This window comes from Perca fluviatilis, chromosome 6 (assembly GCF_010015445.1).
Source record: "Perca fluviatilis chromosome 6, GENO_Pfluv_1.0, whole genome shotgun sequence".
NCBI lineage: Eukaryota > Metazoa > Chordata > Actinopteri > Perciformes > Percidae > Perca > Perca fluviatilis.
The window spans coordinates 31,925,758-31,941,836 of NC_053117.1; the positions used below are offsets into that span (position 1 = coordinate 31,925,758).

The following is a 16,079-nucleotide window of genomic DNA, read 5'->3' on the forward strand; positions in this document are numbered from 1 at the left end:
CAGTAGGGAGCCGGGATTTCCTTAATATCGGCAGGGAAAACAACACTCGGTGCTCGTTTCTTCAATCATCGATGGTCGATCTGAGTGCCAAAATTTACATAAACTTATATCTGTAGGCCCTTTTATCATAAGCAGCTATGAAAAACTGCAACAAATCAACAGCTGCTGATGTAAAGATTTTATTTAGATTTGTGGAGATAATGTACTTCATCGTTCTCGTGTCTGAACGAATAATAGGATGTTTTTAACAAATGATGTAACAGCCTGAGATCCTACATGCTTGAGAGCACATATGTTTTATTCTATCAAAAAAACGCGAAGAACATTAACATTTGTGTAAAGTGCTCCAACATAATCTACATCTATCTACACGTTTCTCCTTGTGGTTTGTTTGTCCTGCAGCCCATGGATGAGAGCAGCCAAATGAGTGAGCTGCCAGTCAAAGTGATTCAGACGGAGACTGGGAAAGTTCTGCAGGGAACGGACGCTCCCAAATCCAGCCAGCTGGAGGCCTGGCTCGAGATGAACCCTGGGTGAGGAGGCATATTACTGCATAGAACTGTTGTCAAACTCTGACAAATTTAAAGTGATGTTATTTTTGTGTTTTGGAAAGAATTCTTAAGTAAATATCGTGAGTTTCTGTATGTGGCACTTTTCTAACTGGTTTCACTTACACTATATGCGTGTAACAGCGAGCAGGCGCGTGATTTTTACAGTGTACGTCGGCTTTCTTTTTTTAAATAAGCACTTGTTTTTGCAGCTATAGTGTGATCTTTAAAAAGTTTATATGAACAGAATTGTGTGGCTGTATGCTTTCAAAGGATGCAGAGTTTGTCAAGGTTAAGTGAGTATTCAACATCCCAAAGGAACAACCCCCCCCCCCCCTGCCTGTTTTAGGGGGCTGCTGCTTGTTAATTCTGCTGAAGGTGGTTATTATTTTTATATGTGGCAGACTGAAAACAATTATAGTAACTGTACTTTTGATTTCCCTTGTTTTCCTGCTTAAAAAAACAGATATGAAGTCGCTCCGCGGTCGGACAGTGAGGAGAGCGGCTCAGAGTTTGAGGAGGAGGTCAGTGACTTTCTTATTAATGAGCTCCAACAGTGGAGGATTTCAGATCAGCCTCCCTAACCTGCAATACTTCAAATCATGCAAATGTTATAAAACAGGATTTAAGCCACATCTCAGTTGGACCAACTCCACATATACTGTACACACAGACACTAAACTCACACGTCAAAATCCACCAGGGGGCTATAGCTGAATGCTCTTCAGTAATGTTGTCATCAAAGCTACTTTTGTGATCTGTTTGTGCCTTATTATTGTATTAAGTGTGCTCTCAGTCATGTGTTATCAACTTTGCATTATAAGGAGGAAGAGGAGGGGACCAAGGCAGAGACGGAGGACAAGAAGATCATCGATCCCAATGGAGTTGAAATGTTTGTGGTGGCTACCAAGCACATTATCGAGTAATGTATTTTATGCATTATTCTTCCCGCTATCTCAGATTCACTTGGCAGGGCCCTTTTTTTCTGTCCAGGAATTGCATCAGTTTGAAACAAAGTTTAAGGTCCAATTCTTAGCTTACTGGAAGTATAGTGTACTTTGCTGAGGAAGTTTCTATTACAGATTCTTCTTTGGCGGGGACGGGAGTCTTATGTGGGAGTGAATCAGTCAAAACTTTGGACACTGAGATTAAAGATAAAATAAATATTAATAAATAAAGCTCTGTTAGATTATGTATTGAATTTAGCCGGGAGCTCTGGCTGAACTCCAGCTGAGCTCACAGCGTCAGACCCAGCTACGCCTTCAAACTGATCATCAAAATAAAAAAAATAATTCGGGAATGAGGGATTTCAAATACTCTCTTTTCTTTAACATCACTCACACATTCAGATCAGCCAAGCAGGATGTGGATGATGAGTACAGTGTTCCTACTGGACAAACCAGCTCCCAGTCTTACTATGGTGTGGCCCATGCTGTGATTGAGAGGGTGGAGAAGCAGTCGTCGCTGCTGATCAACGGCTCACTCAAACATTATCAGGTACACACATGCACTCGTTCACTTGCATTCCCTCTTATTTTCTTCGCTCACTTTTGAACAGTGGTTGTTTTTGTTTTTGTACTTTATATTATTATTGTTTTTTTTTCTTATCAGCAATCCTTTTTTAAATGAGTTTCAAATTGAATGTTTATTACCTTTCTGCCAAACAACATTTTTAATACAAAAAGCAAACTAATTTACTTTTTTCACTTATCATTTCAATTTATATCGAAAAAAACCCCATTTTGGAGTCTTTTCTCAAATCTTCAAGGTTCATTTTTGAAATGTAAAAAGAACAAAGAACATATATACAAATGAAAAAAAAAAAAAATATATATATATATACAGTTACTTATATACCTATACTAAAACTTGAGCCATTCTTCAGTATTGTGTGCATTGTGCTACATTGTGCTAAATTTTCTAACTGTGTTCACGGGTTTTGGAAGGTTTCTTTCACTTTAGGGAAGTCCAAGATATTGTTCTTGTAGTTCAATTTTGTTTGACCTCGGCAGCAGGAAATGCTGGAGACTTTTGGCTTGAGCTGACGGGACTTCCCAACTGTTGTTTTGGACAGCTTGTCTTGGTTCAGGCTGCCACCACTAGACAAGTCTGACTAGTTTGGACTAGCATTGTGAATTTAAATTTGTATTGGCTCTGTTTTTCTTCTCTAAAGTAATATCTAGATAATAGCAGGTTGCAGTATATGTGTGAAAGGGGCCTAAGTGATAATCTCTTATTGCTTATGCTTCAAGTGGCAGCAGATTCCAAACACCCTTATGTTTTAAGACTTGAATACTCTAGCACAGGGTTGCAACTATCGATTATTTTCGCTATGCATTAAATGATTAAATCAATACTCGCATGTACAGTACATATAAAATTGAAAGAATTATTGATTGTGTAGCTTTATAATGCAATTCCAATATAAACGATGACTGACTAAATCCTCAATCTGTGCATATTAATGTATTAGCTGAGACATAAAGTGAGTATCTTTCAAAGTTACAGTGATTTAGGTCAGAAATGCCCTAAATTTGTTACTACTACTGCTCCACCATGAAAGAAAGAAAGAAAGAAAGAAAGAAAGAAAGAAAGAAAGAAAGAAAGAAAGAAAAGAAAGCGCTGTCTGGGGAAACATTATTTTTACACACTTAAAAGACCAAAGCTTTGGAATACATTTTTACATTGAACCAGGACTGTGGATTTTGTCCACCCTCTTTTACATTGGAATTATATTAGGAAGGGATTTGTGGTCAGGAGGAAACAATGACAGCGATGGATTAACTCTAGTGATAGACCGATATATCGGTCCGATATTTGCGTTTTTACGCGGCTGCTGCGTTCGGCGATAGTTTTTTCCCAGCATTATTTACAGACAGGCGTCGACAGGCAGCTCTGTGTTGCTGGAGATGCTGCAGTTCACGTGCAGACCATGCACTGCCCTTCAAGCACTTTATTTCAATGGCTGCTTTTCAGGTTTATTGTTTTCTTAAATTATTTAAATGTGTTGACAAAGGACAATTTGTGGTGACCTGATTATATCTGTCTTATAATATGTCAGCAAGCAATGCATCATCAAGGCTGTGTTGTAGATGTTGATGAAAGCCTTTTACCCTTGCACAGTTAACCATATGCAGTGCACCCATCCATATGTTACACATTGCACACATAATTGATATGAGTATGAATGTAAGATGATTGCAGAAGTGACACTGATCTGTGTTTTTCTTTATTATTTTTAAAGAAATGGCAGAGCAGATTCCAAAAACAAATCCAGCATGGCAGGGTTTACATTTTTATGATGTAAATTGAGGGAGCAAAAGCAGTATCTGCTCCAAAAATCGGCATCGGCACTAAAAAATCCATAGTGGTCCATCCCTAATTAACTCTTGACATACTGTATGGACATGTGAATAAAAAAATATATGAATCTATCCTTTAAAATTAACTTCTTAATTAAGTTCCCATAGCCCATGGTGTCTTGTACAGTCTTTAAGAAGCTAGAGCCAGTGGGTTTTTTACTCCTCAACATTGTTGCAGATTAAAGTCCTGCCGATCGACTAATCGATTAATTGACTAATCATTTCACAATATAGACATGTACTAACATATAAAACATACCTGCTGCTAGGCAACTATAAGCTCAGTCATCCTAGTCACGTTTAAAGACAGTTGTCTGTTCGCAAAGATGCTAACACATTGTTTTCCAGTGACACGATAATCTTGTCTCTGGTGTAGTGAGTGGGGATGGCAGTGAAGGATAGTATATTACAAGAGATACGGGACTGACAATTGGATGCTGCTAACATTTCTTTATTTCCAATCTGGCTGCTGTCCTGGGACTCCTCTGATTGATGGTATGCCATGCTTTAAATTAGACATTGTGTCAGCTCCTTGGGGAAATTGGAGAGATGTCACCAGTACAATAATTGGATGTGCTGTGTCAACAGCGATCCGTGTAACAGACATGAATTTATTTACAGAAGTTGACATTCGTATAGGGCAGTTTATTATTTTCTATTCATTTTACCCTCTACCAGCCTTTTTTCTGTGGTATTAGCTCTGCTCGGCATTTAATCAACTTATCTGCAGTTGGTAATTGGTTGGCAGTCCCCTTTTCTGCTGCCAGTGCCCTCATGCCCTTTCCTTTTTCTCAGTATTGTCTTTTCTCTTGATTGTTTCCCAAAGGACACAGGCGAGCTACACAGCTGGTAACACAGTTGATATTGTGCCACTGCGCTTAAATCACTTGGGATATAAAATGCCAAAGTGACAATGAGATCAAAGTGCATTTGGAAAAATCACTATGAAAAACCATTAAATTAACTTCTTTTGACGCATATAAAGGTTTGTACTTCTACATGTAGACCGGCAGAAGAGACACATTTAAAAGTCCACTTTTTAATTATCTTCTAATCGAGCTAGAATGATTACTCCATTAATTGATTAGTCGATTGTCAGAAAATTAATTAGCAACTATTTTGATAATCGAAACAATCAATAATGTCAATTTTCAAAAGAAAGGGAGAACATTCTTTGGTTTCAGCTTTTCAGTTGTGAGAATTTGCTGATTGTCTTCATCTTACGTGATATTAAATTATATTTGGTCGAAGAAAACAAGCCATTTAGCACTCTCTGTCTTCATCTGTTATATCTTTTATGTGCTGGAGGAAAAAAAAATAATACAGGCAGAGTGAATGATTTCTCTGCAAGCATATTTTTAGAACTTTATTTCTCTGTGTTATTTAGGTCCAGGGGCTGGAATGGATGGTGTCCCTCTACAACAACAATCTAAACGGCATCCTGGCAGATGAAATGGGCCTCGGCAAAACCATCCAAACCATCGCTCTTATCACCTACCTGATGGAGCATAAGAGGATCAACGGTCCCTTTCTCATTATTGTTCCTCTCTCGTAAGTACTCCTCAGCTTCCATCCATCATGGCTCATATTTTGACACACACACACACGGACTGCAGCGTGCAGTTCAATGTGGCACTGACTCGCGCAGATTGCTCTCTTTCTCTCTCTTTTTTTTTAAATGAGTCGCAAGCAGAAAGCAAAACCTAACTTTACTTTTAAGGATATTAAACAAAGAGAAATGTTCTCCCCTCCTCTTAAAATGGTCATAAATGAATACAAAAGCAGCCTACTTCCTTGTTTACTGCTGCAGTGAAATGCTTGGTTACGTTGTAACCTTGGTTCTCTGAGTAAAGACAGTCAGTCATATTTCTTAATTGAAGTTTTCTTTAAAATAATGTTAAAATCTTGTCTCGTCTCGTTCTCGTGAACCCAATCTTGTGTCTCGTCTCGTGAGCTGAGTGTCTCGTCGCACCCCGAGTTATCAGGTGTAATACCTGTTGGCCTGAATATAAGACAACCCTGATTATAAGATGACCCTTACCAATTCTCTTCCCAACACCTGTTTTTGGAAGAACATTTTTAATTTTTTTGAAGATCAAAATAGTCCTGTTGGGACAGTTTCCACGAGGTACCATTATTTCAAGGAGAAGAGAGTTGTCATTCTTTTTCTCTCGTAAAAATGTAACACTTCTTCATATACTGTATTTGTGAAGCTTGTCTTTCAGTCACAGGCTCTTAAAAGTTTTATTTTCTCTGGCTTTTAGCATTTCTGTCTCTGTTTGCGCTTTTCATTGTGATGGTCAGTGACACCGGTACGTTAGATTTTGGCTGCTTGACGATGATTTGGTCCCTGGTATGTCTCTGTAGTAAAGATGTCAGAAGACATTTTTTCGACTAGTTTCCACTCGTTAGGAATGTTCCTTTGTGTGAGCAAAACGTGCACGAACCACCGAAAACTCCTGCATGTTACACTTTTAGTGCTGACTAACTCTAAAAGACACAGTGTAAACAGACTTGAAGAAAATCACTAGCTTAGCAACGTTATTGCTACAAACATCCATTATGTAACATTCTGTAGGAGCCTTTGTTACACAAACTCAATGCATTCAAAAATAATATCTGATTTTGTGAATACATAATTTTCTAGTAACTAAATATATTGCAACCTACACTTTCTCAAACATAGTTTTCAGAAGAAAAAAAATAAAACTATATTCGGGCCAATATGGAAGTTACGGCTTTCTGCTATTTGGAGTGCGCAAAACTTTAGCAAAACCTTCCAGCTGAAATAAGTTGCAAAAACAAGGACACATTAAATTGTTCCAACTTATAAACTTGAAATGTTTTAGGACAAAACAGTCTAACAGCAATCCTTCCATGTCATTATTCTTGTTTTTTAAAGGCATGAGATAGAAATATTGGAATCTCTTCAATCATTCATTTAAATGTCTAAATGTGTTGTTGCCCATTGCTGTTTTGCTACCATGAATCCCTTCACATTCTTCAAACACAAACCACTCCAGCTTTCATTTGGAAGCGGCAGGAGACCACCTCTCCAAGGTGGCCCAGGGGGTGCAGTTGATTCAACCCTACTCCACAAATTTTTTTTTTTTTTTTTTTTTTTTTTTATTTTTTTTTTTTTTTTTTTTTTTTTTTTTTTTTTTTTTTTTTTTTTTTTTTTTTTTTTTTTTTTTTTTTTTTTTTTTTTTTTTTTTTTTTTTTTTTTTTTTTTTTTTTTTTTTTTTTTTTTTTTATTAAATTTTATTTTTTTTTTTTTTTTTTTTATTTTTATTTTTTTAAAAAATAAAATTTAATTTTACTTTTTTTTTTAATTATTATTTTGTATATTTTGTACCACTGTCTGTCTAGCTCTGTACATCTAATATTTCATTCTGATTATACAACAATATTTATATATTTTCTGTTAAAAACGTAGGAAACAAATGCGCTAGCTTAATGCTAACCTTCATGGGAAATTCCATTACGATGCTAACGTTTAGCATATGCTAAACACACATTTAAAATAACTTAACTTCATTAACAAAGGACTTCATTACTACTATTCGTAGTAGGCCTACTCAATGTCAAGATAACTGTATGAGCTCGTACTTACAGGCAAACGTTTTTCTGGCCAACTTAAGTCCAGAGAGAAAATATGTGACCGTTTACTTCACCATGTATCATCGAACTGTAGCAAGACTGCTAGTACAACATAAACATTACATTACGTTAGGAGTCACCACTAGAGGTCTCCCTTTCTCCAAATAAACAACAGAACATCACAGAGAGATTGATCTGCCACGGGGGGCCTGGAAAGCCCTCCAAGAAAAGTCTCAGATTGTGAGCTACAATTTAGTTCGCCACTTTAAGGGCAATTTTCTTCTTTTTTCTTCGTTACCTTAAAGACATTTCAGTGAAAACTCTGCCCTTTAATGTGTGATTCCTCAAGTTCCTAGAAGGGTGTTTAGAATTCAGACCAATTTCTTACATATCTGTAACGTGTGGTGATTTATTTATTTTTTTGTTGCCAGGACTTTGTCTAACTGGGTCTATGAACTTGACAAGTGGGCACCCTCTGTGGTCAAAATTGCTTACAAGGTAAGAATAATTTTGTATGCTATTTTTCTTAGTTTTTTTTGTTGCTATGGCTGTTGCCTGACAGAAAGTTGTCTTTTTCTCTGCGTCTTTCCCATGGAAGGGCACCCCTGTGTTGCGCCGTGGGCTCGTTCCTCAACTCCGCAGTGGGAAGTTCAACGTCTTGCTGACCACCTATGAATACATCATTAAGGACAAGCACATACTGGCCAAGGTGAAGGAGTTCAAAGCTTTGTCCTCTCAGTATAATCCACTTTTCACTTGCACTCACACACATACACATCATGTCACACACCTTTTCCAGATACTTACTCTTTTATTAACTTAAAACTTTAGAAAGTTTCCTCTACAACACTGCTAATCAGTAAATTAAATGACTGAGATTTCACCACACAAGTGCAAGTTTGAAGGTCGCTCTACTTAAGAAGTCAAGGAGGCAGTAATAACAGATTCTAGGTAAGGACAGATCTACGAAGTTGAGTTATAGCAGGTGCTTAAATCAGCAGATCCAGAGTGATTTTATTTGGGTCTAAAACTACAGGGGGCGGCATCATTATAGATCTTTGTCTGAGTTTTTGGTACAGTAAGCAGATAGTCTGTGGATCTGAGGGCTCTATGGGGACATACAGCACCCTACAGCAGCATTATGACATTATAGCTGCAAGTCCACAATAGTTTTGTGGACGAGTAGTAGGATCATTACACTGACATGGGCTAACTTGACACCAGTGCTGAACTTGAAACGTGAGCTCTTTTCTTTGTTCCAGTTTGAGAAATGGCAACAGAAGCGCTCTCTGTGAGCTGCAATGACTTATTGACTTCTCGGGGAGACCTGAGAACAGTGCACTGCAGTAGTCAATAGAATGCTGTGTTAGTTGCGTTCCTTGGATGTCATATGTACGCAGTCGATGCTGCAGACAGTTTTAATACTTTTCCCTTTTTCACACAATTTGGGAATATATTCCTCTTTCCCGTAGTGTACTATGTGTTTGTGCACAGGTACATTCACGGTAGTTGGGATGCAGGCTGGAAAAGCACTTAAAGGAGCTGCCTTTTAATTCAGTCACACACACACACACTTTATCAGACTCTCCACTAATGGGAGCTGTTCATTCATCATAACTCCAGGTGTGTGCTCAGCTTTTTGTTCAGTCCATGGCTTGTGTTTAGGCCACTCTGGAGGGCAAAGTGAGTCTGATCTGGTACTTAGCCGTTACTTTATAGCGTCGACAACTGTGAAGTCCCATATATTACTATTATATGGGGCTATTTCTGAAGATTTTTGTTTTCTTTTGGATTTAACAGTAACAGTAAAGCTTTATATTACTTAGTTTTATAATTTCTGTCCAAGCATCAGAAATGTAATAAACATATGATGGTAAGTAGCCAAAATAATTCAGAGTAAGCAAAATGTTTGCTCTTTTATTGTGTACATGTAAAATTTTTCCACATCAGTCTAAAAACAATTATTATAAGCATATGAAATGACAGAGGGAATAAGAAACTTCTCATTAGTATGCAGTAGTGTTGTGTAGCCTGGGGGCAGTCAGAAAAGGAAGTCAAAACTTTTCTTCTTTGCAGCCACTCCTTGGCTCTTTTTCCATCAAAAATATTTAAATGCCATTTTAGAAATGTTTTCCCCCACTATTTCAAAGTGTAGAAATGGGAGTCTAATAAGTTGTCTTCCACATACAGATTCGTTGGAAGTACATGATTGTGGACGAGGGTCACCGCATGAAGAACCACCACTGTAAGCTGACCCAGGTGTTGAACACCCACTATGTGGCCCCCCGCCGCCTCCTCCTCACCGGTACACCTCTGCAGAACAAGCTGCCCGAGCTGTGGGCCCTGCTCAACTTCCTCCTGCCCACCATCTTTAAGAGCTGCAGCACCTTTGAGCAATGGTTCAACGCTCCGTTCGCCATGACAGGAGAGAGGGTATGTACCAGGAGGAAATGCCTGGATTAACATTTTTAGGTGGACGTGTGTCATACAGTAGATCAAATAGTTTGAGCTTAATTCAGTTTTTATTCCACTTAGTTATTGTATGTGTGGCGTTTATCTCGAGTACCAGAATCACAGTAAGAACAAAGCATTCAAGGCTACACTGGCAACGATTCAACCAATGACTTTATCTCCTCGGTTGTTACATTAGATAAATTAGCAGAGAAGGCCACATCTATTGTGTGTTACAAGAAAAAAACTAAAACTACAAGAAGGAATTGATATTTCCCATCCCAAATGCAGCTTGCAGCTGTTAAAAATTGTCTTCTGACCCCCTGAGAGAACTCATATTGAGAACCAGTGCTATAAGAATCCTTTGATCCTGAGAACATACAGTATGTATTTGTCACTTTTTGAATGTTTTTGAGATAAGTTTTAGATTTTCTGTACATCAACTGAAAGCTGATGAAAGTTTTTTTCAGATGGGTCTGTCTTCAGATCTGTTCCCCCAAGAACGTTTCTTCCCTTCACAGTCATCCACCTGTCATTTCCACTGAAATGAAAGCACAAATAATGTAGAGTATAAAGTTTAGTAGAACTGTCATAAAGTTTGAGGTTACACAAAGCTTATTTGAAGGCATAAGACATGTTTGACATTTAACAATTAACACTCAGGGAACATTCTGAATGACGACAAATGGAATTATTATAATTTTCCAAAGTAAAGGTCCAATACAAACCAACACTGTTATTAGCAATCGGTTAGAGGTGCCGCAATGTGAAAGTTTTTCTTTTTGTCAAGTTTTTTCACATGTTCTGATTGTACTGTTCTCTTTGCTCACAGAAGGTCACAGTAAGTTTAGCTGTCCACCAAATTTGCTGTAATAATAAAAAAAAAAAAAAAACATAACTCTCCTTTAACTCTTTTGAGTTTGCAAATTTGTTTCAGGGTTGGCTCTAACTAGCAGGTCACTTTGCAAAGAAAATTCAAATAATAAGAACTGTTTATTTTTAAGCAGCAAGCAAGTGAAACAGTCTTGGAGCTTTGCGAGGCAGAGCTGAGCTGTTTGGGAGACTCAAACAGTGTCTTCTTTTAACAATCTTAGTAGCCGCTAAGCATGCTGGTATTTCGCTGAGTGAATATCTTTTTTTGTATGGTCTCCGTACGAGGCCAATTTTGTTATAGTAGAATTATGGATATTAAGAAACGCAATTAATTTGTTTTTGTCCATCTTGCAGTTCAAGCAGGGCTCCACAGTAATTGGCTGAGCCCTTAAGGGTCATATAGCACCGGTGAAATGGTGCAAAAGCGGCAGCAGGACTGGTGTATTGGGCCGCCCACGCACATCATGTGCAGTATGTGCGTGTGCACAATACAACTAAAAAAGGGACACACATATCTCCGTATCCTTACCAGTGGTCAAAAAACTCCACAGGGTACCTTTAGTATGACAACTAGGCTAACTTCCGGCCACAAACAAAAGCATCTACTTTAATGTAAGCAGAGTAAGGAGAATTCAGACACAGTTATGCAAATTATTAATGTGTAATATATCCTGTTTATGTGTTGTTATTTTTTTATTAGGTTATACTGCAGTTTTAAGGACTCATCAGCAGGTCACAACGTGTTACTGTAGTGCTTCATCCTGCTGCCCCGTATGCATAACACAACATTCTGTCATGTATTATGCTTTCTGACTAATGTAGGTCGACCTGAATGAGGAGGAGACCATCCTGATAATCCGGCGTTTGCATAAAGTGCTCCGGCCCTTCCTGCTACGCAGACTGAAGAAGGAGGTGGAGTCTCAGCTGCCAGAGAAGGTGAGATTAAACATACGAACTTGGTTTGATGCAGCATGATTATATCTGCTGCATTGTTTGCAGAAACTTAACTGTTTTCATTAAATGTGTATATTCCAACTAAACACTGGCAAATGTACAACAGAGCATGTTTTTATGTACAGATAAAGGAGCCATGCCATTACCAAAAACATTTCCGATTATGTGGTTACTAACTTCTACAGTGTGTCTTATCTTGCTTATTTCATGATCACGTATGAACGATCCAAATGCAATCATTTTTTTATTCTAAATTTGGGGCTGTAAACTCGGGGGCACAGAGTTTGACATACTTGAAATTAGCACTACTTCATCAATTATTTGAGGCTATAGCCTTGTAACTGCTACAGAGAGCAACTTTCCATCTGTAAGTATTAATTAAGAACATTGATTTCAAATATCTTCATCTTTAGTTTTCTGTACTGTTTGATTCTGCCTTACATTTGCACTATTTAGAATTGATTACTGTATTGTATATATTCTTTCTTTATCTTATTTGTACATGTTATCTTTTTTTATCTTTATTTGTATATGTTTCTTATCTTTTATATTATACTTGTTGTACGTGTCCTTATTGCACCGTGGTTCGGAGAGAAAATTATATTCAATTGCTCTGTATGTCTGGCACATCAGGCTGCTGTGCAGAAACCTGATAAAGCCTCATAAAGATCCAATATTCTCTGTGGCCTGGGTTTAAATTAATTTACCAAGGCAACACGAATGCCTTGTTATCATACTGTGACCATCCCTGTTTCCCAGAAGCATCTTCAGGCTAATATGATTGTAAAAGCCATTTTCTTAAGGTTAAGAGGTGTTTTCCAAAGGCATCAAAACAGAAGGCGCTCTGAGAAATGATCTTAGATTATTGAGTGACTCCGACCTTCCTGGACGATGTAAACAGAATCTTTAGAAGCTCCAGCAACCAGCGAGACATGCTTTTTCCAAGTTTTAAGTTTTAATGTGCTTTTATCATGTACACTGGTGTTTTTTGTTAAGTAGTGTTTAATGTAAAATGAGCAATAATGTTTAAAAAATAAAACTAACACGCACAAATTAATTCAGCGATTGATCTGCCAGTTTCTGTCCTCTTCTCCCTCTCTTCGCCTAATATATTTTAGGTTTAACATGAGTATCAGAGTAATATTTTATGATATATTATAGTCCTATGATTTATATTTTGTATGTCTTAGATTCTAGTTAAAATGATTATTTTTATACATATCTGTAAGAACACTGTTGGAAGGAGCCTGAGATTCAAGAATGTCATTGCCAACGACTGCTTCACTGTATTTGCATATGACAGTAAAGAACTTAAGAAGATGAACACTCTTAACTTTTAAGATCAATCATTATCCAGCCCAGATTCTTTAAAACATGCTTTTGAGTAACTTTAAGAAGTTTATAAATGTAATGACTTGCATTGACTGAACCTTTAGAGATTGTCCTTTGTATGTAAATTATGGGAAGGTATCTGCACTGTAATGTGCCTTTCTTTCCCTCCTTCCTTTTTTGGCATCCTTTGGCTTCCTTTTTTTTTCAAGAAGAATGAAGTGTAGAAAATGTACCACGGTTTCACTGATGCATTTGTCTATTGTCATTCACACAGGTGGAGTATGTCGTAAAATGTGACATGTCTGCCATACAGAAGGTTTTGTACCGCCACATGCAGAGAGGCATCCTTCTCACTGACGGCTCAGAGAAAGACAAAAAGGTAAACATACTCAGACCCCTGTGGCTTAATTGTATGTTTCTGCTTTCAGTGTGCGACATACTGACATACTGAGCCGTGGACCTTAGAGCTAAGTGTTTTTTAGGGTTTCCGGCTGACATCAGAAGGTCCCTGATTTTTGTTGTATTACTGGAATTATAGTTGCGCAGAACGTTTTCAAAAGATGAAGAGTATATTGCAGCTTTTATTGTACTTCTGAAGCTAGATCAAGGCTTTTAGCCTTAGCCTTAAAGCTTTAGTGCGTGACTTTTTGGTATTAGTGAACGTCCGTTACATTCAAGCTATTGCCAAATGAGTTGCTACAAAGCTAATTAAGACTATCAGCTCCACACAACTCTCTCTGTATTTCTCAGTATGGCTGTGTTCAGAAGATTGTGGCATCGGGTGACTTTCCGGCGCACAAACCTTAGTGAAGATAATTACCTCTTCTGAAGAGTCCATCATGTTTTTTTAATCCTCCCTGTCCTCCTTGGCTACTAGCAACTGCCTGGAGGAGTGGTGTTGTCATTATTTAGAATTCCTCATGGGGGCGGCAGAAACTACGCACTGTAGCTTTAACGTAGTTTTCAGTGCAGGTTTTCTAAACCACCTGCACAGGGGTTGAGAGAAATGGCAGTGATATGATACGTATGTTAATGCTGTCATTGCAGGTTTAAACTAGCATGAAGACAAGTATCATTGTTTTGATCTGGCATTTATTGTTTTTCATTCATGTTGTAATTTTCTCCAGGGCAAAGGAGGAGCAAAGACCCTGATGAACACTATCATGCAGCTGAAGAAGATCTGCAACCATCCATACATGTTCCAGCACATTGAGGTGAGTGCTGCTAACACCAGGATCACTGATACTGGCTGTTAAAAGCTTGTAAATACTGACACAGGAAAATATGACACCGGTTTCCACTCCGGGCCCGATTTTCATCAAACTTTGTGGAAGGGTGTAGCATTGGCCAAGGAAGAACACATAACATTTGGGAGCGGATCCTAATCGCAAGGAGGATACACAAGTTATTTTTCACTTTAGTTAACATTAGGATATAGGGTGTTTTTGCTGCATTCAAGTGGTGGCAGAATAATCGGAAAAATTAGTTCCCGACTGGGAAAATTCACACTGTGTTAACATTGCGAGATAGGGCCTGCCTTGGCTTGTCTTGGAGAGGTACCCCCATTTTTCTTTGGGTAATTCTTTCATCCAAATCTCTTGTTAAACTTTTTGTTCAAGCACTAACATCTGGGATGGTTTCTCACATTGTTTATGTTCTTGTGATAACTTTAAAACAAGTATTGCATGATAAAAAATTTGTAAACGTAAAGATTTAAAGTAATAATCAGTCTGCCTTTATAAAACACAAAGTTCCTGGCTTATTTTTTAAGAAGAGAGACTTGGGTGTGGAAGTCTATCCCCAGGACAGCCAAATTAAAATTGTAGATGCTAGTTCTTTATTTAAAAAGGTAAATGTTCTCTGTTGTAGGAATCTTTTGCTGAGCACTTGGGCTTTCAAAATGGTGTCATCAGTGGGTAAGTCAGCCAAAAAACTTGTTTCCTTTACAGTTGCACACTTTATTTTACTGTGTTGTTAGCATCCAATGCTAGAAATCATAAGAAATTACAGAATCCTATATGTGTATGAACATAGCCTTCAAAGATGTATTATATGTATGAGCTTAAAAACTTTTTTTAGTTATGAAGTGATTTGGTAGCACTTCACTTTAACCTCCCCTATTTAGCATTCATAAGCACCATATAACATTTACTATTATACATTATTTTTTTTTATAAAATACTAATAGTACATGTTTAAGTGTTTATTAATGTACATTATTTATATTTTTTATATATATAATAATATAATTATAACTTCTCCTATGAAGACTTCTCCTACTTCTCTATGAAAACTTTTTTTACAACTGTGTTTTACTATATTATCTGTTTATAAACCATCCTTTGCCAATAGGTGCCTACAGAAGGACTGAATGAAAACATTAATAAACGCATATCTGCTTACAACTACATTGTAGTGTGTTATTAACCAGTTATTAATGTTTATGTACTGCTTATAAATGCGAAATTAGAGGGGTCAGATGATAACACAGCCCAGTAGTATCCTGATGATTGTGGCATAAAGAAGAGCCAACTAACAACACAAGTTGTGGCTCCCATTTATGTGTTCTGCGTTGTTCTGAACATCCAATCAATACTTCACTCATTAACACTAGATTGTTTATAGAACACCAGCCGCTGACATCTATTCACTTGTTTTTCTTTTCTGAACAAACAAATGGATTGACATTTATTAACAACATTGTGTGCAGTGTTATTGTCATGTTTTTTTTGTTTGACTTTGTGTTAAGCTCATTGAAGCAGTACAGTAATTAAATACCTAATGTGAGAATACATTGTATAAATGTGAAAAGCCAGTGTGTCAGATAATTGCTACATCTCTGCAGTACTATCTGGTACTTGGAAGCAAATAGGACTTTACCGAATACCATTTTTTTTTTTTTAGCTACAAAGCTTCGGTGCTTTTCAACAGCCAATATCTGAAGCTTTGGTGGCGGTGG

The 16,079-nt window shown here is 37.4% G+C and overlaps 1 protein-coding gene across 3 annotated transcripts in view; it reads left to right on the forward strand.

The window, feature by feature from the left end:
* smarca2 (SWI/SNF related, matrix associated, actin dependent regulator of chromatin, subfamily a, member 2) overlaps nucleotides 1–16,079 on the forward strand; it is a 60,613-nt gene that overhangs the window by 19,636 nt on the left and 24,898 nt on the right. For 2 of the 3 annotated variants that reach the window (XM_039802942.1, XM_039802945.1), the window contains 12 exons: nucleotides 403–533; nucleotides 1,015–1,072; nucleotides 1,373–1,470; nucleotides 1,898–2,045; nucleotides 5,298–5,461; nucleotides 7,942–8,008; nucleotides 8,109–8,219; nucleotides 9,701–9,943; nucleotides 11,657–11,770; nucleotides 13,395–13,499; nucleotides 14,248–14,334; nucleotides 14,990–15,036. In XM_039802942.1, the coding sequence (XP_039658876.1) occupies nucleotides 403–533; nucleotides 1,015–1,072; nucleotides 1,373–1,470; nucleotides 1,898–2,045; nucleotides 5,298–5,461; nucleotides 7,942–8,008; nucleotides 8,109–8,219; nucleotides 9,701–9,943; nucleotides 11,657–11,770; nucleotides 13,395–13,499; nucleotides 14,248–14,334; nucleotides 14,990–15,036 (1,373 nt within the window). The remainder of the gene's footprint in view (nucleotides 1–402; nucleotides 534–1,014; nucleotides 1,073–1,372; nucleotides 1,471–1,897; nucleotides 2,046–5,297; nucleotides 5,462–7,941; nucleotides 8,009–8,108; nucleotides 8,220–9,700; nucleotides 9,944–11,656; nucleotides 11,771–13,394; nucleotides 13,500–14,247; nucleotides 14,335–14,989; nucleotides 15,037–16,079) is intronic. The other variant, XM_039802944.1, reaches the window with a different exon arrangement.